At 54.7% G+C, this 23703-nt stretch overlaps 1 protein-coding gene across 1 annotated transcript; it reads left to right on the forward strand.

The window, feature by feature from the left end:
• Nucleotides 1–12419: 12419 nt before the first annotated feature.
• On the forward strand, nt 12420–22312 carry CA4 (carbonic anhydrase 4). Its single transcript, XM_008011186.3, has 8 exons — nt 12420–12633; nt 18113–18166; nt 19318–19473; nt 20174–20319; nt 20437–20535; nt 20806–20872; nt 21027–21190; nt 21972–22312. The coding sequence occupies exons 1-8, from the start codon at nt 12576–12578 to the stop codon at nt 22164–22166; spliced, it is 939 nt and encodes a 312-aa protein (XP_008009377.2). The 5' UTR covers nt 12420–12575; the 3' UTR covers nt 22167–22312.
• The last annotated feature ends 1391 nt before the right edge of the window (nt 22313–23703 follow it).

The raw sequence follows: 23703 nt of genomic DNA on the forward strand, positions 1-23703 counted from the left end.
CAGGTGCCTGCCAGATAAACAGACAAAATCAGGAGGACTCCAAGGTGGGACAGAGAAGGAAGATTGTTAAAAACTGAATCTGCTAGGCCAGGCATGGTGGCTCACACCTGTAATCCCAGCACTTTGGGAGGCCGAGGCAGGCAGATCACTTGAAGCCAGGAGTTCAAGACCAGCCTGGCCAACATGGCAAAACCCCGTCTGTACTAAAAATACAAAAAATTAGCCAGGCGTGTGGTGTGAGCTGTAGTCCCAGCTACTCGGAAGGCTGAGGCAGAGAATTACTTGAACCCGGAGGTGGAGGTTGCAGTGAACTGAGATCACACCACTGCAGTCTATCCTGGGCAACAGAGCAAGACTCTGTATTAAAAAAAAAAAAAGGAAAAAATTGAATCTGCTGTGCCCAACCAAGCCATCAGCTCTGGGGTCCTGCCCTGAATCATTTACTCCTCACCCTATCTGGGCAGGCAGGCAGCAGCAGATGTTTTCCAAGCCCTGCTGCTCCCAGGCCAGCATGACATCTGCAGTGACCATTTTAATAGGCTGGACACCCTCGTGTCCCCCTAGCACTTATCCTTGGCCCACTTGCCACTTGTGCCTTACCCAGTGGGGAGGAAGTGGCAAGGCCTTGGCTCTGGGTTCCACAGGTAGAGTTTTGCAGGGGAATCCAGTGAACTCATTCTTTACAAAACCTACCCAGGCCTGCTTTCAGCCATCCCTCCTGCTGAGATTATATGTAATATACAATATTATATATAATTTTTTTATAGAGACAGGGTCTTCCTCTGTCACCTAGGCTGGAGTACAGTGGCATGAACATAGCTCACTACAACTGCAAACTCCTGGGCTCAAGTGATCCTCCTACCTCAGCTTCTCCTTGGGTAGCTGGGACTACAGCCATGCACCACCAGGCCTGGCTTTTTTTTTTTTTTTTTTTTTCCTGTAGCGATAAGGTCTCACCATCTTGCTCAGGCTGGTCTGGAACTCCTGGGCTCAAGTCATCCACCTGCCTTGGCCTCCCAAAATGCTGGTATTACAGACATAAGCCACCGCACCTGGCCAAAAGACTATATATTTTGAGCAGCTGCTGGGAGGTGTGGACTAAGTTCTGGTCTGAGGAGAACTTCCTGGGAGTCCAGGAAAGAAATACCTGTCATTGTTAGTGCACAGTGACTATAGTCCTTGCTGGTCACCCATTGGACTTGGACAGGGTGTGGCTCCCTACACAGTGTAGCTCCCTAGCCCCAAGAAGTTGGACCTGGGCTCTCCCCAGTCACCAGAGATCCCTCTCCTTCCTCCCCAACAAGGTGTTTGGCTGAATGCAGCAACTGTGCAGACCCTGACTAGTGGACATTCCTAAGTACCATAGACTCGCCTCTGTCCCACCAGGCTAGTCCAGAAGGCTGTTACGGGTAGGTGGGATGAGAAATTCAGGAAGCTGAAAGAGCCAGAAGGTGGAACCTGGCCGGCTGGGGGGAACTGCCTGTGGAATGGACCGGCCCTGAATCAGTGGAACTGTGGATGGGCCTTGAAAGCGAGCTCAGGAGATGGGGCGTTGTGTATACACAAGTTGCTAACCGGGAGCCCCGCGCCTCATTCCGACTGGATCAGGTGGCCCCGCCTGCCCACGGTCCCCGTGCCAGGTGCGCTCCCCCTCCCAGGGCTGTAATTGCCGCCGCCATCCCTACGCGTCTCCAGCCCCCGTCTTTGTCCGTTCAGTTCCGAGGCCGCGCTTGGATTGGTGCTCCCACAACTGATCCCGGAGACACAGCGAACGGCGCAGCTGCAGGGACGCCCTGTCCTGCAGGCGACTGGGCTCCCGCGAGGCAGCAGGTGCCAAGGATTAGCAGCAGATCCGGTGTGCAGAACCCTGGATTCGAGTCCCGGCTTCAGAGCCCCTCGGCCGTGTGACGTGAAGGCGTCGGCCGCCTTCTGAGAGCCTTCCTGGATGGCAGCTGATGCTTGGGCCTACCTTCCTCAGCTGCTGAGAGGCTCAGAAGGGACCGCGTGTAAAACGCCTTGGAATCTTAATTCTACTTAATTCCATTTATCTGCTTCCTAGAAACGGTCCGTGGCTTCCGTCCCTGTCATAGCGCTGCGCAGCGGGACCGCTCTGCCCCGCTGCCCTCGAACAGCCCGTCCGCACTTCATTGCCCCTCCAGGTGCCGTTATTGTGCCTTTTAACCTGGGGTGGGAGGTTGCAGATGAGGCTGCAAGTCTGGGCCGGCGGGTGCCTGAGGGTGGGTTGCAACCAGCACCCGCGACGGTGTCTACACTGGAATTCCAAGCCAACCGAAGGAGGGCTCCAGGGGCGCGACCAAGGTTCGGTCTTCTGCCTCCGGCTGCGCGCTGCTGGATGGATCTCCAGCCTTCCCCCGTGGCTCCTTCTTCCTTATCCCTGACCCCAAGCTCGGCAAGATCCCCCAAGCGCAGGCCCAAGCTCCGCATAGCCTGTGGGCCGTGAGGTTCGGGTCCCGAAGCTCGGCCCCAGTGGGGCTGTCCCTTCGCCTCTATTTCCAGGGTAAAGACCGCGGAACAGGCGGGGGTCTGGGGAGCAAGGCTGAAACCTCGGCTGCAGGCTTACGCGGCTGCTTCCAGGGTGCTGTCCACCCCATGGTGCTGAAGCGCCCCACTCCTCTCCGCCATCTAAGGGAAGCCGCGTCCGCGCTGCAGCCTCCACTCAGGATTCGACCCAAACTCCAGGACGCGTCCACACTGGTCCAACAGCCCTCATGGATCGTCGCCTGCTTCTACTGTTCAAACCACCGCGGGTTTCACCCGGAAGCACGGGGGAGGCGGAGTTTGCCTGAGAAGGGTAGGGAAGGTCTTTGCCTTGTCCAGTCCCAGGCAGTGCGGGAGAGGTGGGCGAAGCTGGCCATCCGAGCTGTGCCAACACTGCTACCTGCGAAGCAGCAGAGAAAAACCCCTGGAATTCCTCCCGCACATCTTTCACAAAGTGAATACGCCCTTCTTTGACACTGGGTACAGCAACTTCGGGACCAGATTTTTGCTCCTGAGTGTGTAAAAATCACAAGCTTGGGCAGGTGCAGTGGCTCATGCCTGTAATCCCAGCACTTTGGAAGGCGGGGGCGGGCAGATCGCTCGAGCTGAGGAGCTGGAGACCAGCCTGGGCAACATAGTGAAACCCCGTCTCTACAAAAAACAAACAAACAAACAAACAAAAAACACATAAAAACATAAAAATTAGTTGGGAGTGATGGCGCTGCACCTATCGTCCCAGCTACTTGGGAGTCTGAGGTGGGAGGATCAACTGAGCCCAGGAGGTTTCAGTGAGCTGTGTCACACCACTGCACTGCAGTCTGGGCAACAGAGCAAGACCATGTCAGAAGAAGAAGGAGGAGGAGGAGGAGGAGGAGGAGGAGGAGGAGGAGGAGAAGGAGAACAAAAAAGAAAAGAAAAATAAATGTATTTCCTTTTTGTAAAGCTTGGATGACTCCAAGGGGGTTGAGATTCTAAAAGCTGAGGGAAAGCTTCCCAGGGCCCAGCCTCCCCATACAATTCATAGGACAGGTTTGGAGTGAGTGAGGACTACTATGTTCATAAAAAGAAAGAGAAAGGAAAGACAAGACAATATTGTCCAATGAGTCAAGCGTAATCGTAGCTCGAAGCAGCAGCACACTGTTCCCCAGAGCAGGGACCAGCTCAGAGAGGCGGTCCAGGGCTATGCCCCATATGGCTCCCGCCGTGCTCCTGCGCGGTGTCCCAGGGCCTCCTGGCACCTTCTTATCATCAGCCCGGGGGTGAAATACCAGGCCAGATGGTAGAGGCAGAAGTCAGGCAGGCAGGTGCCGTCCAGGGCTTCCAGGCCTCCTGAGTGTGCAGCCAGCGCCCAGTTCAGACAGTGCCCCACGCTCGGGCTGGACATAGCGCTCAGCGCGCAGGGCCCCCATGGACGTCGCGCTGCTGACCTAGCTGTCAGACAGCGCCGCGAGGAGTAGGCAGGCTCGGGAGGCTGAAACAGGGCCCTCACCTCCAGCACTGCCAGGGCACAGAGGCCACAGCGGTGCGGCGTAATGGGCTGTGAGCGAGCATCTATAGGGGAGCGTTTCCCGTGAGAAAGCTGAACCTGCGCCAGCCGAGGGCCCTGCAAGGGCTGCTGGTAAGAGGACTGTTCTCTATCGTCCAACTGCTCCCGACCTCTTCTCTGAACTGGTGCCCTGCTTCTTTGTGCTACGATCACGCTTGACTCATTGGGCAATATTGTCTTGTCTTTTCTTTCTTTTTATGGACATAGTCCTCGCTCACTCCAGACTTGTCCCATGAATTGTACAGGGAGGCTGGGCCCTGGGAAGCTTTCCCTCAGGCTTTTAGAATCTCACACCCCTTGCCGCTCGCCCTGGAAGGATGGAGATACAGCCAGAAGACAGACACCACTCCCCCAAATGCCAGCCTCCAGTATAAGCTACAAAATAAAAATGTGGGCCGGGTGAGGTGGCTCATGCCTGTAATCCCAGTTCTTTGGGAGGCTGAGGTGAGTGGATCACCTGAGGTCAGGAGTTAGAGATCAGCTTGGCCAACATGGTGAAACCCTGTCTCTACTAAAAATACAAAAATTAGGCCGGGCGTGGTGGCTCATGCCTGTAATCCCAGCACTTTGGGAGGCTGAGGCAGGTGGATCACGAGGTCAGGAGATTGAGACCATCCTGGTTAACATGGTGAAACCCTGTCTCTACTAAAAATACAAAAATTTAGCCGGGCGTTGTGGCGGGTGCCTGTAGCCCCAGCTACTCGGGAGGCTGAGGCAGGAGAATGGCGTGAACCCGGGAGGCAGAGCTTGTGGTGAGCCGAGACAGCTGTCGCTCCAGCTCTGGGTGACAGAGCAAGACTCAGTCTCAAAAAAAAAAAAAAAAAAAAAAACCAAGAACAAAAACAAAAATTAGCTGGGCATGGTGGCTCGTGCCTGTAATCCCAGCTACTCGGGAGGCTGAGGTAGGAGGAGCACTTGAGCCCAGGAGGTGGAGGTTGCAGTGAGCCAAAATCATGTCACTGCATTCCACCCTGGGCAACAGATTGAGGCTCTGTCTCAAAAAAGAAAGAAAAAAAAAAAAAAAAAGAAAGAAAGAAAAACAAGAGAAAAGAAAAGAAAAGAAAATGTGGAGCTCTTATAAGTGCAGCCCCTCAGCAACTAGGCAAGCCCCAAGCAGCCAGGCCTGCCCCTAATCCTCTACCGCACAAGGCTTATTAAACTTTACACTTTGGAAATCTTGGAGTTACTTACTAGGAAAAAGCCATTCCCCACTTCCCCGCTTGACTCATTGGACAATATTGTCTTGTCTTTCCTTTCTCTTTCTTTTCATGAACATAGTAGTCCTCACTCACTCCAAACCTGTCCTGTGAATTGTATGGGGAGGCTGGGCCCTGGGAAGCTTTCCCTCGGCTTTTAGAATCTCAACCCCCTTGGAGTCATCCAAGCTTTACAAAAAGGAAATACATTTATTTTTATTGCATAATAAACGAAGAGGCAGGGAAGACCCATCTAACCACCCCACGTGTACCCACGTATACCCATGTGTCACCCTTATCAGATACTGGAGGTATGATAAGCTGCCAAACGCTCAGTTTCTCTCTGCGGCTGTAATACAGCCATCCCTCCCCAGGGCCACATCTGGAGAAGGGAGTGGCTAGGACAGGGTCTTCAGGGAACCTGTTGCCTTATTCTCAACTGCTTGTCTCAGTCCCCAACCCCCACCCCCAACTCAATATCTAAGAGAGAGAGTAGTTCCAATAGGGAAGTCTCCTGAAGGAGGCTAAAGTTCTGGGTACTGGGTTTAGGGTGGACCTAAAGAGTTGTTCTTCAATTCTCTGAATGCTACTTCATTGCTGTTAAATGATACTCTCTCCCTAAAAGGAAAAGAGACAGGAAGGACAGACTGATCTACAGTCAGACAGAAAGAAGGACTTCCAAAGTGTTAGATGAGCAGGGACAGCAGAGGGCGCCAATGTTGTACAAAGGCACTCAGGGAGGAGGCACCCACAAGCACGTTTTTTTCTCACACTCTACAAATCTATTCAGAACCACCTCACCCCCAACCTTACACATATTCCCCATCTCACAGGCACATCAGAGGTCAGAGTTAGGACTCCAGGCTCTGATTCTCTGACTGGCCGCCAAGGGACCTTCACTAGCCCCCACTGCACCCCTCAACTATTTTCATGAACTTACGGCAGTTCCCCTCAGTGGGGAGCTGGGGAGAGGAGCTGAGACTCCCAGTTTCCCTGTCCATCCAGTGGCCCTGTCCATGTAGCAGGAAGGTGTTCGCTGCAATGTTCTTTATAATGGGGAGTGAGTTGATGATACGACCTGGGTGTATTGTGGAGCCGCAAAATTAAAGTTGCGAAGGCTGTCCTGTAACATAGACTCATGTTTACACTGAAATGTGGACGTTAAAGAGCGGGAGTCTTTATTGTTCACTATGTCAATAGTGTGCTTGCTATAGATAAAGACTGCAGGGGACACAGAAAAATTACATGCTGATTGAGGTGGCATGTTTTTTCTTAAAAATGTCAAAATTGTAAAATGATTGCCTCTGGGAGATAAGGTTATGGATAATGTTTCTTCTTCTCCTTTCCAAATATTCTACAATGAGCAAGTGTTATTTGGGTAATCAGGAAAAAGAAGTTCACACACACACACCCCTGAAAGAGCTTGCTTTCTTCCTTCCTTCCTTTCTGCTTGCCTTCCTTCCTTCCTTTTTTTCTTTTTTTCTTTTTTTTTCTTTTCTTTTTGAGATGGAGTCTTGCTCTGTCACCCAGGTCGGAATGCAGTGGCATGATCTTGGCTCACTGCAACCTCTGCCTCCCGGGTTCAAGTGATTCTCCTGACTCAGCCTCCTGAGTAACTGGGATTACAAGCACGCACCACCACCACACCTGGCTAATTTTAGTATTTTTAGTAGAGATAGGGTTTCACCATGTTGGTCAGGCTAGTCTCAAACTTCTGACCTCAGATGACACCTGCCTCCACTTCCCAAAGTGCTGGGATTACAGGTGTGAGCCTCCACCACTGCTAGTCTTTCTTTTCTTTTCTTTTCTTTTCTTTCCTTTCTTTTCTTTCTGTCTCACACTGTTGCACTGTTGCCCAGGCTGGAGTATAGTGACATGCTCATAGCCCACTGCAGCCTCCATTTCGATCTCTCAGGTTCCAGGGATTCTCCTACCTCAGCCTCTTGAGTAGCTGGGACTATAGATGTGCACCACCATACTCCCCTAATTTTTTATTTTTTGTAGAGAAGGGGTCTTGCTATGCTGCTCAGGCTGTTTTCAAATACCTGGGCTCAAGTGACCCTCCTGCCTCAGCCTCTCGAAGGGCTGGGATTAAAGTTGTGAGCCACTGCGCCTGGTCAAGACTCTTTTTTCTTTCCTTTCCTTTGTCTTCTTTCTCTTGCTCGCTCTCTGTCTCTCTTTTCTTTTCTTTTTTCTTTTTTTTTTTTTTTTTTTGAGGCAGGGTCTCACTCTATCACCCAGGCTGGAGTTCAGTGGTGTGATCTTGGCTCACTGCAGCCTCCACCTCCTGAGCTCAAGTGATTCTCCAACCTCAACCCCCCAATGGCTGGGACTACAGGCATGTGCCACCACGCCCAGCTCATTTTTGTATTTTTTGTAGAGACCTATTTCACCATCTTGCCCAGGCTGGTCTCAAACTTCTGGGCTCTAGCAACCTGCCAGGCTTGGCCTCTCAAAGTGCTGGGATTACAGGTGCAAGTCACAGCCAAGCCACCTGTGAGCCTGTTTTCTTAATGTTGTCACCATGTTAATTAAGGAAGGCACCTTCCCTTCCCCACCAAAGTTGCTTGTATGACTCTTCTTCCCACCCATTCCTCCTCGTCACCCTCTTTAGGGGATCCCTCTACCACAAAACCAGAATGTAAATGAGCACACTTGGAAAATCCGACCTCCTCTGATCCCAACCTCCTGCTGGTGTGGGTTTGGGCTCTTATGGCCAAGATGCTGAGAGGGGAGGGGACAACCATGGGGGAGTATTCCTGAGTTTTCTGCAGGGGAGGAACAGAACATATGTCACCTCTATCCCTGGGTTTTTCCACACATATTATTGTTATTTCAAAATGTTCAGGACCAGAAGTTTCTGCCAACGCCTCTACCAGAAAGGCTCCTGTCCTTCCCCAGTAACAGTCTCTAGCTCTCTCTGCTGGCTCCCCTCTCCCCTCTCGCAGATTCTCTGCACAGTCCAGAGAAATAGGGCAGGCGTAGAGAATGGGAAGAGGGCGCACAGCCTCCACAGGTGCTGGCAGGAAAGGAGTTTTTTCATCTTTGCTGGAATACAGCAGAGATCCAGGCTGGGGAGAGGCGGAGCTCGGGCTATTGACTAACTCTTCTTTTGTGTGGATTTCATCTCACTCTCCAGGAACACAAAAGCTGGAATTCCTGCAAACCTTTCCCTGAATAATCTGCGAGTCAGCGGAGAATCTGTGGGTGAGGAAAGCGAGGGCAGATGGAGGCTGGGGCTCCCAGTGGGAGGGAAGCATGTGGTGTTGGGAGGAGGTGAGAAGGCACAGAAAGAGCACTGAGAAGTGGGGCAGGAGACCAAAGTTCTAATCCTACCTCTACTCCTCTCTCCTTGCTGTGAATTTGGGCAAGCCACTGTCCTCTCTGAGCCTCAGCTTCCTCTTCTGTAACTCAATGAAGTAACGGAAGATTCCTGCCTGCTTCTGGGCTCGAGTGACCCTCTCTGAGCATGTTTCCTGGTCTATAAAATTAGGATCTTGATATCTATCCCCCAACAAAGGAAAGATCAGTCCAACCTTTCAATCCTAACAGACAAGACCTGTCTGGTCCCAAACCCTCCTCCAGCCTTACCTCCATGCCTTTTCTCATTCTGTTTCCTTTACCTGCGTCTCCCTTCCCTTTTTAAATTAAGGTCTACTTTTCTTTGAAGACTCAGAGCGGGTCAGATCTCTTGAGGGAGGCTTCCCCAGTCTCTTTCCCACAGACTGGGTTAGGTGCTACTCCTCTGGGCTCCTGTGCTGTTCTGGGCATAAGGCCACTGGGGCCTTAACAACTAAGAATTACAGCTGAGGTTTACTGAGCACTCAGTAAATGTCCAGACAGGCCCTTCACCCAGCATTATCGTTCTGTTGCCCAGGCTGGAGTGCAGTGACGCGATCTCAGCTCACTGCAACCTCTGCCTCCTGGGTTCAAGTGATTCACCTGCCTCAGCCTCCCATTTAGCTGGGATTACAGGCACCCGCCACTATGCCTGGCTAATTTTTGTATTTTTAGTAGAGACGGGGTTTCTCCATGTTGGCCAGGCTGGTGTCGAACTCCTGACCTCAAGTGATCTGCCCATCTTGGCCTCCCAAACTGTTGGGATTACAGGCATGAGCCACTGTGCCCGGCAGCTGCTGTTTTTATTTCTGCTGTTTTTTTTTGTTTGTTTGTTTTTTAATCATGGTTGAAGGCTGGTGATTTTCCTGATCAGGACACTGAGCCTGACGGGGGTGAAAGCTGAGTGTCGGGGTTGGGATGTAGACCCCCGGCAGTGTGGCTCCTACTCCTATTCTGATCCTCTGCCTTATACTCTCTCTGCCCGCCTGCTACGCTGAGCATAAGGTATGGTAGGTTTCAGTTTAGGTCAATGTATTTGACCTTCCCCTGAGCTGTGAACCCAGGTGTGCAGGGTCTCAGCTCCCTTTGTGCCTCCACCCTCTGCTTCTCACAGTCCCAGTGGGGGCTGCACCTGAACCTCATGTTCCCAGGTCTACAGCTGGGGCTCCCTTCCTTGCCCTGGTAGTCCAGGAAGAAACTGAATGTGCCAGGGCCCCTCTGCAGTGCTAACTCAATGTCCCATCCCACCCAATGCTGCCTCCACACCCGCCTAGGGTCAGTTTAATCCAGCTAAGGGGGCTCCGCTTAGAGGTCATGGCCACATGTGCCAATGTGCCAAGCTGTGGGCCCAACCTCCTCAGACTTTAGCTCACTGAGGCCTCATGGCAATCTTTGAGAGAGATTGGGGGATGATTTCCGTTTCACAGATGAGGAAAACTGAGGCTCAGCTGCAATCACAGAACAAGTGGGTAGAGCCAGAAGTAACTCCAGGGTTGTGTGTCTCAAAGCCCCTTAGTTTTCCCACGGCTTCCGTTCTGTTCCTGACAGGGCCATGCGTGCAAACATCCCCAAAGGACAGGAGTGTGATTCATCTTTGCATCCGCCATGGGCCAGCGGCTACACCCAGGCACTGAGAGGCCGGTTGTGGAAGTCTGGACTGGGCAGGCCCTGGTTCACAGCAGACTCCAAATAACTGTTTATTGGTGGAGGTCAGCAGGGCAGGGATTACCATCTCTAGTTTATAGATGAGGAAGTTGGAATCAGCCGGGTGCAGGAAAGTTGCCCAAGGTCATCCATGAGTCAGAGGAAGAGCAAAGACTTGAACCCAGAACACTGAGGGCCTCCGCAGAATAAGAGGAAGGAGGCTGGGGCTGCTGGGCTGGGCTCTCCCACTCAGGTGGCCTGGGCTGGCAGCTTTATGGGCCCTGTAAGTCACTGGGACATGTCAGCACCCATTCCAGCTGTAATGACCCTAAATCAGGCCTTACACCCTGCAGGTAACCTGGGCCCCAGGTAGCCTAAATAGTGACAGGTGACTGGTTTATGGCAGACCAGGACTGGGGTCAGGGCTGGGAGATAAGGCTGAGAATGTTAAGACCAGGAACAGGAAGGGAGGGCCCTCACGCTGTGTAACCTTGAAGTTAGAGATGGCAGAGGGAGCAGAAGCCACTCCACCACCCCATCGCCAATGTGCAGGCTCTGCGGTGCTCATAATTAAGATGCATCCGTGAGAGAGTGCACAGCTTTACCCCTCCCCGCATTCCTCGGCGGGCATGCCCCACCAGAGACTGGTTCTCCTCACCCATCTTTATGGGCCCAAGATGCATCCAGGGCCCCCGGTCTCCTGGCCGGGGGGGCCCAAAGCAATGAACTTTAAAGTGAGTCATTGATCAACAGTCCCTTAACTCCACCAAAGGTTCCCAAGCCTCTCCCCTGCTCATCAGGGAGCCGGCCAGAGGCCACAGGGACTCCTTGGGGTGGTCTTTATTCCCAGGAACAGGCTTCCTCTGTCCTGAAAGGGACGTTTTTATAGCCCTGTGAACACAAATGCACTCCCCAGAATAGGCTCTGGGTGTGGAATCCCTCCTGCGGCTGTCACGGTCGCAGGCTGGTGATTACGTTATACAGTGGTGTTGATAATAGAGCCCTAAGCCTGGCATGGACACCCCCTCCCCTCCCTCCTGCCTCTCTGTAGGATCAAAGCTGCTCCCTGAGGTTGTGTGATCCTGGGCCAGGAGCAGGGAGTCAGCCTCCACTCAAAGCAAGGAGGAAGCGTTTTTGCCTGAATCCTTCTGGGTGAGGCAGTCCCCCTTCAGAGGTCCCTAGCCCAGGTTCGAAGGTCGGTGGGGACTGACAGGTTGGCAGCGGGTGGGGAAGTGGCTAAAGGAGAAGAGTCCAGGTCCACTGCTGGGTTCCCCGTCCCTCTCCCGCACCCCAGCCTGAGCTTCCCAAACTCTCACAGAAGCCCCCACCCTGTATGGGACACAGAGGACCTGCAGTAGCAGGGGGGCACAGCTAAGAGAGGAGACAAGAGGCAGCGGGGATACCCCATTTCCCCAAATGTTGGAGCCGCCCTTAAGGGAACTTTCCCTGGACTCCTCTGGAGATCTTGGCAAATGGGAGAACTAGGGGTCCGTTCAGATCCCAGTCTCTTCTCTTCCCATCTCATCTCTCCACCTGGGGGGCTCAAAGAACCTAGCTCCTCCCCTTTGACCCCATCAGTTTCTCCTTCACCGAGTCCTCTTACAATCCATTTCTTAATTCTGCCCCCTCAACCCTCCCTGCTCATCACATAAACACCAGCAAGGGCAGTTTAGGGACAGCTTTGCTCTGTGTTTGAAGAAAGGTCTTTGGTCTGCTTAGAAATTAAGCTTGGAGCAGCCCGGGAGGAAATGGAAGAAATGAGACCCAGAGAGAGAATCAATGACCACGGCCTGGGAGAAACAAGAGAGGCTTTCTGCGGCCACTCATTCAACAAACGGCATCACACGCCCCTCAGCCTCTCACCTTTTCCAGGCCATCTCCACCACCACCCCCATCCCAAGGCCATTCCCATTCAAGACCACTGCGCAGGGGTGGCGCCAAAATGATCGAAGTCATCATCGGGGCACTCATCTTTGTGTGGGTCAAGCACTTTGTGGTGTCGCGTCCCTGTTCCCAAACCAGGGACCAGGAGTAGGATGGGGGAGGGGCAGGGCGCCGCTTCTGAGTGGAGAGGACGCGGAGTGGGTGAGGGGGCCTCGGGCACAGGGCAAGAGGTGGCAGGTCGGGGAAGGGGACAGGGAGAGCGGAGGATTTCAGATGAGGGACAGGGGGAAGGTGGGGAGGGGAGGGCAGGCCCCGTCAGTGGGAGGAGCCGCCTCCCGCGTCCAGCTGTCGGGGCTCCCTCCCGTTGCTGCTCCGCTATAAAACGCAGGCCGGCAGGATCGCTGCACCCGCGGCGGCCTTCTCGGTGCGCGACCCCCGGCCCGGAGGCCTCTTTGCTGTGGCGCAAGATGCGGATGCTGCTGGCGCTCCTGGCCCTGTCCGCGGCGAGGCCATCGGCCGCTGCAGGTGAGTTCCCGGGCTCCGGCCCCAGGTGCCCCTCGGCGGCCCCCTCTGTGCCCCCAGCTCCCGCCCCGCAGAGGCTCCCCGCGGGCTACCTGTGCGCGTTGGCGGCGCGTGGGTCCCGGGTTGCGTGTGCGCCGGGGGCCGCGAGAGTGCGGGAGGACCGAGCAGCGCGCGAGCTTGTGTGTGCACACGCGTGTCCGCGGCGGCCGGGGGAGCGTGTGCACGCGTGTACGCGGTGAGGGTGTGCGCGTGGCCGGCGTCCCGGGGCAAGACGAGTTGGGAGTCCCTGATAAGGATGCTTCTCAGGCCGGGCGCGGGTGTTCCTGCCTGTAATCCAAGCACTTTGGGAGGCAGAAGCGGGTGGATCACCTGAGCCCAGGAGTTCGAGACCAGCCTGGCCAATATGGTGAAACCCCATCTCTACCAAAAATACAAACATTAGCTACTCGGGAGGCTGAGACAGGAGAATTGCTTGAACCCAGGAGCTGAAAGTTGCAGTGAGATCACGCCACTGCACTCCAACCTGCTGCACCGTCTCATAAAAAAGAAAAAAGAAAAAAAGGATGCTTCTCAGACCGGCCTCAACGCAAGCCTTGTTTTCTCACCCAGCGTCCTCCGTCTGTCCGTGGGTTTCCGTCTGTCCTGCTGGGACTCAGCGCTGGGCGACTGCCCCGCGGCCAGAGCAAGGGCGGTGTGGCAGAGTCCTGGGAGTCCCCCTTTCCACCCAGGTTCCTTGCCCCTGAGGGTCGCAAACTCCCCTGGCCTCCCTAGCCCCCAGCGCTGAATTGGGAGCCTGGTGGGCCGGGGCGGGGGCGGGGGGGTACCTGGAGCCCCGAGGCCTCTGCGGAGCCGGTCTTTCCGGACAGGGTGATTTTCGTTTAAAGATTAATGGTGAAGCCGAGCTCTTAATTATTCCTCTAGGTGGGAGGTGGCAGGAAAGGCATGTTAATGTTTGATAAGGAGCTAAAGGCGCTTCAAGCGGCTGTACACAGAGATCCGATCCTGGAGGCACCTTCTTTGCAACCCCAGACCCCATCACCAGAAGACCCCATCTGCCAGTTTTCAGCCCACCCACCCCTCGGATGGTTCTTGGGGTCCACGCAGGCTGAAACCTCCTCTCCCAAGTTAGGTGCTCCACCCTCAAAGCCTCGGAGTGAGGGGTGAAGGTGTCCTCTGCACAGAGGAGCCAGCATGTGCCCTTTGCAGCAGGGACTGGCTGAGCTGTCATAGAGGATCGAGGGGCATCTTGCAGCCTCTCCTCCGGGCCCCTGGGGGAAGAAAAAGAAAAAGCAGAATGTGAAAACTTTTATTTATAGGGTTAGACACTGGAAACCTACTAAGCAGCTAGACAGTAGAAAGAGAAATGCTTTGCAATTCGGGCGCTTTGTAGCTGTGTGGTCTTGGGTAAGTCACTTCCTTTCCCATTTGCAAAACAGGTGTAGTCATTCTGACTTCAGGGGTTTTAAGGGTTTGAATAAAATACTGGGTTTAAGTGCTTAGTGCAGTGCCTGTGTGGCACGTGGCCGGTGCTCCATATACCACGTTTATGGGGCTCTCCCCCAAGCCTGGGGCCAGTGTTAGGAATGTGTCTCAGCTCATCCCTCACACAAGCTGCGATCTCCTTTAGTGCCAAGGCTTTCTGACCGGGACCTGACGTCCATTCATCCCATGGGGGACTCAAGCTGAGAAGGGACCAGGTTGCATATGGAGACACCCAGAGCATCTCTGTCCATTGAGACAGGAGGACGGGAGAGGATATTTGGTCCCCTTCAGAGCCCCAGACCCCTGGCTGGGAGCTGCTGAGACTTTGCCCAGGGCACACTTGGGTTGTGCTGAGCTGTTTTTCAGGATTATCCCCTGTCCCTCAGAGGGGGAGGTGGGGTGAGCAAGGTCCATTAGAGATGCTTCCTCAGCCATCTTGAAACAAGGGGGAGGGGTGGCAGGTCAGTCAGGGTGGGGGGCAGTAGCTGGGTGACAGGCAACGGGCTCTCAGTCTCTAACCTGTGGTCAGGATGGATGGACTAGGTAGGATGTGGCACTGGACACTGAGACCTATGGGTAGGTAGTTCCTCTCCTTCCCAGGCCCTCTTCAGAGTGACCTGAGTCAGTGGGCTGGTACTTATCTGCAAGGGTGGCCCTCTCATTCAACGAGGACAAGAACCTGAGTGGTGGGTGATCCTGCCACCAGCACCCCACCTTCACTCCACGGACATGGACCGGACCCCTGGCCTTGACCTCACCACCATTATGTTTTCCTGGCTTCTGCTTCCTGAAGAAGGTAGTTAAAAGCGCGTTCAGCCAAGCAGGTCAAAAGTCTTCATGATTAAGACAGTGGATCAGCGGTCACCACTACAAACCTAGAAGCTGCGGCCAGAACCAGGGAAGACCAAATTCCTAAGAAAAGCTAAGCCTGGACCAGATGTGCCCCAGGGAGGCTGTGAGGCAAGTCACAGGGGGCTCCACCCTTCACAGCTGGCTCTTGGGAACACTGGCTAGAGGGAGGTTTCTCCTGGAACGGCTGCCCCTGTGGCCTCCAGTCAGAGGAGAGACCAGCCCAACTTTCAAAACCCCTTCTGCCTTCAAGACCTCTTCGGGTGGGGACATGGGAGGATTATGGCAAGGAACTGTCGTGGTGCAAATGCCCTCTGATTTATTATCTCCTCAGTCACTGGCACTGGGAATTTGGTGGCTGCGCCTGTCAGAGGCATTTGAACCACAGTGACTCCATTTTGGGTGAGGGCTAGGAAAACAAGGCCGGGATTTGCTGGGCTGCATTCTCAGAAAGTCAGACATTTCCAGCTCTAAATGTTTATGGTTAACGGAACAAATTAATAATGTTTATGACACAGACCCAGACTTGGGAAGGTCCAGATACCCCGATATCTGGAGGCCAAAGGCATTCCTAATTTTGCTTTAAAAATAATAATATCGGCCGGGCACGGTGGCTCACACCTGTAATCCCAGCACTTTGGGAGGCCGAGGAGGGTGGATCATTTGAGGTTAGGAGTTCGAGACCAGCCTGACCAACATGGTGAAACCCTGTCTCTACTAAAAATACAAAAATTAGCTGGGCATGGTGGTACATGCCTGTAGTCCCAGCTACTCGGGAGACTGAGGCAGGAGAATTGCTTGAAACTGGGAGGCGGAGGTTACAGTGAGCCAAGATCGTGCCACTGCCCTCCAGGCTGGGCAATAGAGCGAGACTCCATCTCAATAATAATAACAATATTGATTCTTGCATAATATAGTAATTAAGAAAATTAATCCTTTATCACAAACCCCTGTGGCAGAGCACATGTCCCCATGTATACAACGCATCGGACGTGTTCCTTCTCTGACTTTTGGGAATGTCCTACTCTGTCTATGGAGTAGCTGTCCTTTCACTACTGTACTTTTTTTTTTTTTTTTAGGAACATTTGTATTTTAATTATTTTTATGTACAGAAAACTCAACAGTGTACATTTAACCCAGTTTAGTGGCAAGTTCTTTAGCCTTTGCCTTTTGGAGCTTGGCGATATGAGCCACAGACTTGGGATCCAGGACATTGCCACCCCAGTGACAGCAGATCTCATTGTATCTGTCATTGTAATTGGTCCTGATAGCTTCCGCCAGCTTAGCCAAAGCGCCTTTGTCTTCTGAGTTCACCTGTGTGAAGGCGACAGTCACCACTGTACTTTCTTAATAAACTTTCTTTTCCTTTGCACTGCAGACTCGCCCTGAATTCTTTCTTATGTGAGATCCAAGAACCCTCTCTTGGGATCTGGGTCGGGACCCCTTTCCTGTAACATGCCTTCTGTCAGAGGAAGATTGTGGGGCTTGGAATGTCTGATAACTCTCCTGTGGAGGCTGAGCAAAGGCAGAGCGGGAGCTGGAGGTTTCGGAGCTCTGCCCCACTACTGCTGGGGCTCGGGTGGCAAGTGGCCACTGCCCTCTGCAGAATCCGCCCACATGGGGGTAGCCCAAGTGCAGCAACTCCCAGGGATAGCAGAGCCCTGCCCGGGGCTGGGGATGGGCCATCAGGGGGAAGACACTGCAACTCTGAAAAAGGTGACGCCAGCAGAGCAGGAGAGGCAGTGATCAGGGCTGGGAAACTCCAAAGCCCAAAGCGGCTCTTCGTGGCCAGCTTTCCCAGGGATGCTCCCTCATGGCTCCTTCCCCATCCTGTCCCCATTCCAGGGACTCCGCCCTGGCTTAGACTACAAGGAGATGGGATTGTGGAGGCAGCCCAGGCAAGAAGGGAGAGGGCGGATGAGCTCAGAGGCCTCAGCTTTGGCTGAGTGGGAACCGTGTTTTCTTAGGAATTTCCTCATCCTGAGTTCTTTCCAAGTCACTTCATTTCTCGCCTCTCTCTGCCCCTCCTTGGCTTTGGCCATCTGCTCCCAAAAGGAGGCCACGGGGGTGGGGGTGAGGGGGAAGGAAGGAGTTGTCGATGGGATTTTACCAAGTGCCAAGCTGCCTAAAACCTCCTTTAATCCTCCCCACGGCCCTGTGAGGTGGGTATGTTTGTCTCATATTACAGATGATACAACTGAGGCTCCGAGAGCTTAAGGGGCTTGCCCCCAAACCCATCTAAGGCCCCTGAGCGGCCCAGCCAGAATGCCAAGCTCTGGATGAGATGTTCTGTTCGCCCTGCTGGTGCAACCTTTAAAAAAAATTAATACACTTTATTTTTAAAGCAATTTTAGGCTCACATAAAAAATCAGCAGGAAGTACAGAGGGTTCCCATAGGCCCTTCTGCCCTGCATGCACTTTCCCCTCTTATTAACATCTTGCATCCATGTGGGACGTGTGAGGTGCAGCCTTTTTTTCAGAGATGCTGGGTTCTACTGCCCTGAGGCAGAGCCCTCAGCCTGGCCCCAAAGACCAGGACTGTGGGGTTGGGGGGCAGGGGAGAAAGCCTGGCTGCTTTCCCCCCAGCGGGAGCTGTGAGACGCTAGCCAAGAAGGGATCTTAGTAACACACGGTGGGGTGCGGGGGGAGGTGGGGAGGCATTCTGGGGAAGGACCGCCTAATCTCCTCCCTCATCTCGGATCTGGGAAGGCTGCCCGGCTGAACCTGACTCTATTGTCCCAGGAGCGGAGGCTGAGCTGAGTCCTCCTCTTCCCCTCTCACCAGAGTCTCCCTTCCAGGTTTGGGGTGGGGGAGGTAAGCGGAGAGGAGGCGGCTGGTGACCAAGGAATGAAATATCCAGGCCAGCTCCAGGTTAGAGCTGAGTGGCCTCACAGGGGTTCACTGGAGGGCTGGTGGTTGCTTGCCCTGGCCCCGCCTGGGGAACAGAGCCCTACACCAGCTGACCTGTTGATCAGCCCTGCTTAGTTTTCCATTGAGTTTCCCTAGGTCCTCAATCCTACTGCCAGGAACACGCCATCCCAGCCCAAGGGAGGGCTCCAACCCCAGGGGTAGGCCCAGCCTCTAATCCTCCTGTGTGTGGGAGCAACAGGACACACACACGCACACTTCACACCTTTCCTCTCTGCTCCAGAGTCACACTGGTGCTACGAAAGTCAAGCCAATTCCTCCAAGGACACCTGCTTGGGTGAGTACAACCAGTCCGGGGGACTGCTGTCTATGCATGGTGGGCACCACGCAGGCCGAAATGGAGACCCCGGAAGGGTGGGAAGGTGAGAGGTGATGGTGGCCTCCCAGGCAGATATCAGTTCCCAGCACACACACACACATACACACTCTCTCTCTCTCACACACAGACACACACACAGATATACAAATGCACACTCACACACACACTCTCACACTCACACACACAAACCCACACTCTCACACACGCACACACACAGTCTCACACTCACACACACAAACCCACACTCACTCTCTCCTGTCCTTGTGCTCAGGGACCAGGGAGTGTAGAGTGGCCTGAGTCTTCACTGGCACCTGCTGTCACCGAGAGGGCATATTCCCTGTGGAATGAAATGGCAGCAGCATTGAAGGAGGAAAGGCATTTTGCTGTTTCCCATAACAAAACGGGGAGTTGGTTCTATCCCAGTGACGCCCCTTGCAGGGGGCCTGAGCGATGGTCCTTTACGCTTTTATTCCAATGCTGATCAATTCGAATGCAAACCCTGCAGTCTGCTGTGTTTTGGTGACTGAGCAGTGCGCCCACTCCTGAACCTGGCCCACCTGGTGTTGGGGTCACCAGGGTTCGGGGAACCAGCTCCTCCAGGGCTACTCCTCTCCCTCCCATTCCTCAGATGATACTCAGCGCCCTTCATCAGAAACCCCCAGGGAGTCCCACTCCATTGCTTCCAAAGCCCTCTCCATCCATCTCCTTTAAACTCTCTGGCATCCCAGGGAAGCAGATTATCTCTGCAGCTCCCAGTTTACATTTGGCAAACCCAGGGCTTGGAGAGGTGTTGTGCACCACCTCATGAAGTTGTCCCTGCCCTGGAGCTCACAGTCAACAGTTGGCAACCCTGTTCCCACCTTGTCCCACACCAGGGCTAGACTCCCCAACCTTGCTTGTGTGTGTCTGTGGAGGAGGAGGAGGAAGGCCCAGGGAGGGTGAGGGCGGAGTTCTGAGCTGAGCATCCCTGAAGCACAGCCTTCAGGCCGCCTCAAAGCGTTGCCGTGTGGGAACTGAGTGGGTGGGCCTGACTTCAGTGGGGCGGTGGGGGCTACACTTTGGTGCCAGGCACCCCTGACTCTCGCAATCCACCCTCTCTCCCTGCTCAGTGCCAGGCAAGTGGGGTGGGAACTGCCAGAAGGACCGCCAGTCCCCCATCAACATCGTCACCAGAAAGGCAAAGGTGGACAAAGAACTGGGACGCTTCTCCTTCTCCGGCTACGATAAGAAGCAAACGTGGACGGTCCAAAATAACGGGCACTCAGGTGGGCTGGGTGGAGGCCCCGGGCACGCCTGGGCACCCGAGCTCCCTGAGGACTGAGAGGACAGGGCTCCTCCTAGGAGGGCATGCCAGGCCCAGGCCCATCTGTGCTGCGAGGGGGCTGAAAATCCTATGGGGGAGGACAGCTTCCGAGAGGAGAGAACACTCTAGTATGTTTTCGGTACTTTCGTCAGACCAGTCTGGGATGGGGGGTAGGAAGCGTTCTAGGAAGAAGGACATGGGCAAAGCTGCGGAGGCATGAAACAGCTCAGCACGTTCGGAGAACTGCCAGGAGCTCTGTGTGGATGAAGAACAGAGAGTGAACCCAGGCGGAGCCCAAGCAAGGCCCAGGGGCAGCTGGGCTGGGACCCAGGGGCAGGTCACCCAGGCCTGAGGAGTTTGGACATTACCCTGAGGACGCCAGGGCACCACAGAGGAGGTGGACGCGGTGGAGGCACCAGGCCAGAGCTGCAGTTTGGGGCAGTGGAGGGTGCAGGAGAGGGGGAGACAGGCAGGGAGGCCAAGGAGGAGGCCAGGGAAAGGTCCAGGGCTGTCCCACCCCGCCCCACCCATGCAGGCCAGAACCGGAGCCCATGAAGGGTGGGAGGCAGGAGAGAATGTCCCATCTGGGTGAAGCTGGGATGAGGGCCTGGAAGAGGCTGAGGGAGGCCAGTTCGAGGACTCTGCCCCTTCTGTGCCCTCAGTCATGATGTTGCTGGGGAACAAGGCCAGCATTTCTGGAGGAGGACTGCCTGCCCGGTACCAGGCCACACAGTTGCATCTGCACTGGTCCAACTTTCTAGATAAGGGCTCCGAGCACAGCCTGGATGGGGAACACTTTGCCATGGAGGTGAGGGCCCCTTCCGGACTGGGACCTTGTCTGGGCTCTGGGTGTGCACCTGCCTTGGGCAAGCAGGGTAGTCCAGGTCCTTCATAGGTTGCCTCTTCACCCCTCCACCCCCACCAGGTGCACATAGTACATGAGAAAGAGAAGGGGACATCGAGGAACGTGAAAGAGGCCCAGGACCCTGAAGATGAGATTGCGGTGCTGGCCTTTCTGGTGGAGGTGGGACTCCCATTCCTCACCTCCCAGGGAACCTGGGGCTGAGAGCTTCTTCTTAGGATCCAGAGACCTGGGAGTCCAGCGAGGCAGGAGGGGGTGGGGAGACTCCAACTTCCGCCTCTGTTTCTGGGGTTGCATGTCCCCGGGCCAGGTGGGGAGCCCAGAGCCTCAATCCCAGAAGCTGCCTGGCCTTCCGTCCCCAGATAAGGAGAATGAACTGGCCACCACCACTGGCTCCCTGCAGACTCTCAAGACCCTTCCCTCCCTTTCCAGGCTGGACCCCAGGAGAACAAGGGCTTCCGGCCGCTGGTGGAGGCACTGTCTAATATCCCCAAACCTGGTGAGTCAGGATTGGGGAGAAGGGCGTGGGATGAGGAGGGGATTCCTCCCACAAAGGAAGGAGTGGGTGTGCGGGGAGCTGGGCTCTCAGAGTGCAGGGGAAGTGGGGCTCCTTCTCCCACCCTCACTGACAGTGTCCTTTGCCCCCACCCCAGAGACGAACACCACGATGGCAGAGAGCAGCCTGCTGGACTTGCTCCCCAAGGAGGAGAAACTGAGGAACTACTTCCGCTACCTGGGCTCACTCACCACACCGACTTGCGATGAGAAGGTCGTCTGGACTGTGTTCCAGGAGCCTATTCAGCTTCACAGAGAACAGGTGCACAGGGCCCGGGGTAGGGCATAGACTCCCACTGCCTGGCTCCCCAGAAATTATCCCTCTGTCTGCCCTCAGAAGTCCCTCAGGATACGGGTGGGGAGCCCAGGGAACTGAAGTCCATTGTTAATCATGGACATTCACTGAACACAGGCAAGAAAGGCCTGAGTCATTCCATCACCAGACTGGGGGCTAGACGGGAGGCAGGGGAAGGTGGAATCATTCAGAAAATGGTGCTGGGGTTTCTACAATGAAGGAGGCTCTGGGGAGACAGCAGTGAGTCCAGAGGGCACAAATGTCTGCCCTTGCACTACTTCCATTCCAAAACAGTGGTTCTCAAAGTGCGGCCCCTGGACCAGTGGAGTCAACATCATCACCAGGGGAATTGCTAGAAATGCTAATCCTCAGAGCTACTGAATTAGGAGCTCTGGGGGTGGAGCCAAGGCCTCTGGGGCCCAACAAGCCCGCCTCCCAGCTGATGCTAACGCATGCTCAAGTTTGAGAGCCACTGTCCTGTAGTAAGAGTGACAAGAGAAGCAGGCATTGCTGGCCCCCTGGGGTGTGAGTGAAAGGAAGCCAACGGGCACTCAGCCCTCACCTATGCCACGCACGTCATTTACATCCCCTATTCTTATCATCTTCACGACCACCTTGAGAGCCAGGGGTTCAGAGCCCCTCTTTCCTAATGAGGGCTCCCAGGTCAGGACGAAGTGCCTGCCTGAGGTCACACGGCAGGGAGTGCAGCTCCCCCTGCCCCCACCCGCTGAGCCCGTTGCTTTCGCAGATCCTGGCATTCTCTCAGAAGCTGTACTATGACAAGGACCAGAAACTGAACATGATGAACAATGTCAGGCCCCTGCAGCGGCTGGGGCAGCGCGTGGTGCTCAGGTCCGGGGCCCCGGGTCAGCTGCTGCCCTGGGTCCTGCCTGCCCTGCTGGGCCCCACACTGGCCCGCCTGCTGGCCAGCTTCCTGCGATGATGGCTCACTTCTGCACACAGCCTCTTCCGTGCCTCAGCTCTCCAAGTCCTGGGCTTCCAGTCCTTAGGCTTCCCAGGTGGGACTTTAGGCATGATTAAAATATGGACATATTTTTAGAGAAACCTTTCTCAAGTGTGTTTTTAGCTTCCCACAACTACCGCACTCTGTCCCCCTCCACCCACCCCGTTCCAGGGCGGGGGCTTTAAGGCCAGAAGATTTCTCCCAAGCAGGTACCACCAGGTGTCCTCACTCTCGTTCTCTGTGAATTCCGTGTCCACACCCCACTCCCTTCTACCGGGATCTGGACCTTGGAGAGATGCTGAAGACATCTTGGAGTTTCATCACAGGGGAAGCTAGAGGAGTTCCAATCTAATCTCTTCATCATATAGGGGGGAAACTGAGGCTGAGAAAGAAGAGGCTGGGGCCGGGCATGGTGATTCACGCCTGTAATCCCAGCATGTTCGAGGCAGAGGCAGGTGAATCACTTGAGCCCTGGAGTTCAAGACCAGCCTAGGCAATATGGTGAAGCCCTGTCTCTATAAAAAATACAAAAATTAACCAGGTGTGGTGGTGTACACCTGTAGTCCCAGCTACTCAGGAGGCTGAGGCAGGAGGATTGCTTGAACCCAGAAGGTGAAGGTTGCAGTGAGCTGAGATTGTGCCACCGCACTCCAGCCTGGGCAACAGAGCGAGAGAGGAGAGGCTGCTCGGCTGGCTGGAGGCCACATAGTGAGGCCAGGGCAGAGCCGACTGCATGGAGGCAACCCCAGCCCTGTGTGTTCTCCCCTGTGCTAGAGGTGAAAGAGTGTCCTGTGTGGGGATGGCCTAGCCAAGGTGGGCGACAGGAAGTTCATTTGTTTGCTCAAATATTTATTAAGCATTTGTGCTCTAGGCACTGGGGATATAGCAGAGAATAAGGGACAAAAATGCCTGGCCCCCCAGGAGTTCACAGTCCAGTGGAGAGACAGCCCATAAATGAAGCAGATACGTTGCCTAATAGATCGGGAGGCAGAGAGCGCATGGGAGAAAGAGAATTCAGGGCAGGGAGCCGGGCCCAGTGGCTCATGCCTGTAATTCCAGCACTTTGGGAAGCAAGGTGGGCAGATCACCTGAGGTCAGGGGTTTGAGACCAGCCTGGCCAACATGGCGAAACACAGTCTCTACTAAAAATACAAAACTTAGCTCGGCGTGGTGGCAGGTACCCGTAATTCAGCTACTCAGGAGGCTGAGGCAGGAGAATTGAAACAGAGGTTGCAGTGAGCCAAGACTGAACCACTACGCTCCAACCTGGGCGACAGAGAGAGACTCCATCTCAAAAGAAAAAGAAAAAAAAAAGAATTCAGGGCAGGGAAGGTGGGAGGCCCTGGGGGAAGGGGAGGCTGGGAGGAGGCCAGGGAAGGCGGCCTCTGGAGACTGCAAGTGTTGAGGTGCGGTGGGGAAGGCGCCTTCGGGAGAAACAGCAGGGAGAAATAGAGGGAGGGAGGAAGGAAGCCGGGACAGGGGAGGCAGGAGAGCGAGGTGAGGGGCATTGGTTTGG

This window comes from Chlorocebus sabaeus, chromosome 16, assembly GCF_047675955.1.
Source record: "Chlorocebus sabaeus isolate Y175 chromosome 16, mChlSab1.0.hap1, whole genome shotgun sequence".
Classification (NCBI taxonomy): domain Eukaryota; kingdom Metazoa; phylum Chordata; class Mammalia; order Primates; family Cercopithecidae; genus Chlorocebus; species Chlorocebus sabaeus.